Below are 2,271 nucleotides of genomic sequence, written 5' to 3'. Positions count from 1 at the left end.
TCTTTTATGCAGTAGTGTAATTGAGTTTGTTTGCTGCCTAGATTTGATGATGATATTTGGAAATACTTGATTCTGATTGGTTTGTGTTTTGTGTTTGAATAGTTGTATATAAATGTATTGGTTGTTAATACATTTGTAAGTTGTTTAAATTCTTTTAAGTTGGATATATATTTTTTTTATTTGTATTTTATTTTTGTATCACCCTGTAGTCTTTTCCCCCCACACAATAAACCCATAAAAAATTTTTTATTTTATTTTAATATGTGCCTCCTGATCATCAGGGATTTATTTTGTGATAATGACCGGCTGATTTTACATTCTCGTATTTGGTTTAGATGTACTCGGCTGCTTTGTGCCATTGACCAGGTTGTGTTTGTGTAATAGAGTGACAGCTAGAACATACAGTACTGGCTATGAGAGAAAAGGAGAAAGACAGAGAGAGAAAGAGAGAGATCTATGTCCACAGCCCCCACACCGAAAGGGAGATTAGGCTATAATCATGTCACTCAACACAAATCCTCCATTTTGTGCTGCACGTAGGGCTCATAAGACTTTTGCTCTGCTCCTATATTAAAGGCTACTTCCTCTCTTTCTCTCTCCTCTCAGATCTCACCAATATCTTCGAGTCGTTTTTGCCACAGTTGCTGGCCTACCCGAACCCCATCGACCCTCTGAATGGGGACGCCGCAGCCATGTACCTACACCGGCCAGAGGACTACAAACAGAAAATCAAAGGTGATTTGAAGAACCTCCATCTGGCCTCTGGGTTTATATCTGTCACCATGTTTCACGTTACAGTTTTACGATGTCTTCTGCTCTAAAAAAAAAAATATGTGTGTTAAGGGTATGTTTGGAATAGTATACTAGCAGCATACTTTTTGCAGTATGTATACTGTGCACAGTATGCAAATGTTCTATACATGTAAATGATCTATGTTATTTCCTGAAAGCTGCTCTGCTTGACCCCAGCCTTACCTTCCAATCCAACGAAAAGTATAAAGTAAATGTTATATCAGTCATGACATTTAAATTCAGTTTCTGCCAAAATTTAAGACTTTTAATATTAAAAAATCCAAATAACAGTTTATGTATTTCATAGTATTTTTAAGCAACATGCTGGATATGTTGTCATTTCAGTGCTTTTTACTAGGCAACTGTTTGCAAAAGCATGAATGTTAGTTTCATGACACTTTCCTGTCTTATGACTCATTCTATCTGATTCAACAAATTGTTTGCATTGCAAAGATGAGTCAGTAAGTTTGTTTTTCTTTAAGAAATCAATACTTTTATTAAATTAATCAAATGTGACAGTAAAGATGTTTATAAAGTTCTCTATTTCAAATAAATGCTTTTCTGTATTGAGCAGCACAACGGTTTTCAACATTGATAATAATAATGCATGTTTCTTGAGCACCAAATCAGCATATTAGAATGATTTCTGAAGGATCATGAGACACTCAAGACTGGAGTAATCGCTGCTAAAAATTAATATTTGTCACCACACAAATAAATTACATTTCAAATTTTAAATTGTAAAAATATTTCACAGTATTACCGTTTTTCTTTTTCTTTTTTGATCAAATAAATGCAGCCTTGGTGAGCATTTGTTAAAAAAATTTAAAGTACTAAATTTAAATCTTACCAACCCCAAAGTTTTGAGTGGTAGTGTAAACGTAGGTAGGCCTATATATATATTTCTTAATTTAGTGATACAAAAGTGTAATAAACATCATTATTTTAGTTTTTTTTATATTGCCCTGTTTTAGCGTACAATTAACCATAATGAATCAAGTTAATTGCCTATATACATTGTTTGTAGTGAAATATTTGCTTTCTATGTCTAACATATTTTCCCCATCCATCTCTTTCTATTCCTGTTTCTATTCAGAATACATCCAGAAATATGCAACAGAGGAGGCTCTGAAGGAGCAGGAGGAAGGAGCGGGCGACTCCTCTTCAGAAAGCTCCATGTCCGACTTTTCAGAGGACGAAGCTCAGGACATGGAGTTGTAGTTAAGGGTGACAGTTTCTCCCCTTTACCACAGAGACTATATTATTTCCTAACCATGCGAAGCAGACTATAAAAGATTCATATTTAAACAAGGTGATTTTTTTTTTAATCGTTATTATTACTAAACCAGGATTTTTATGGATATCTAGCGTTGATGATGAATACGGCACCCTCTCTAGGTGTTCTATCTCTACTTCTTGGTGGTTGTTTTTTTTCCCCTTTTTTCTCTTTTACTCTCTAACTCGCTCTCTCCTTCGCCC

At 34.6% G+C, this 2,271-nt stretch overlaps 1 protein-coding gene across 1 annotated transcript; it reads left to right on the top strand.

Annotated features, from left to right (window-relative positions):
• Positions 1-540: 540 nt before the first annotated feature.
• Positions 541-2,265, top strand: LOC107580343 (ubiquitin-conjugating enzyme E2 H-like; the record flags this gene model as incomplete). Its single annotated transcript, XM_016266061.1, has 2 exons — positions 541-735; positions 1,889-2,265. Coding segments are annotated over 2 exons (320 nt in total), but the record flags the coding sequence as incomplete, so codon positions are not given.
• Positions 2,266-2,271: the final 6 nt, after the last annotated feature.

This window comes from Sinocyclocheilus grahami, unplaced genomic scaffold, assembly GCF_001515645.1.
Source record: "Sinocyclocheilus grahami isolate Dianchi unplaced genomic scaffold, SAMN03320097.WGS_v1.1 scaffold31796.1, whole genome shotgun sequence".
Classification (NCBI taxonomy): domain Eukaryota; kingdom Metazoa; phylum Chordata; class Actinopteri; order Cypriniformes; family Cyprinidae; genus Sinocyclocheilus; species Sinocyclocheilus grahami.
The sequence above is the reverse complement of the archived record's forward strand: the minus strand, read 5'-3'. Positions and strand labels throughout refer to the sequence as shown.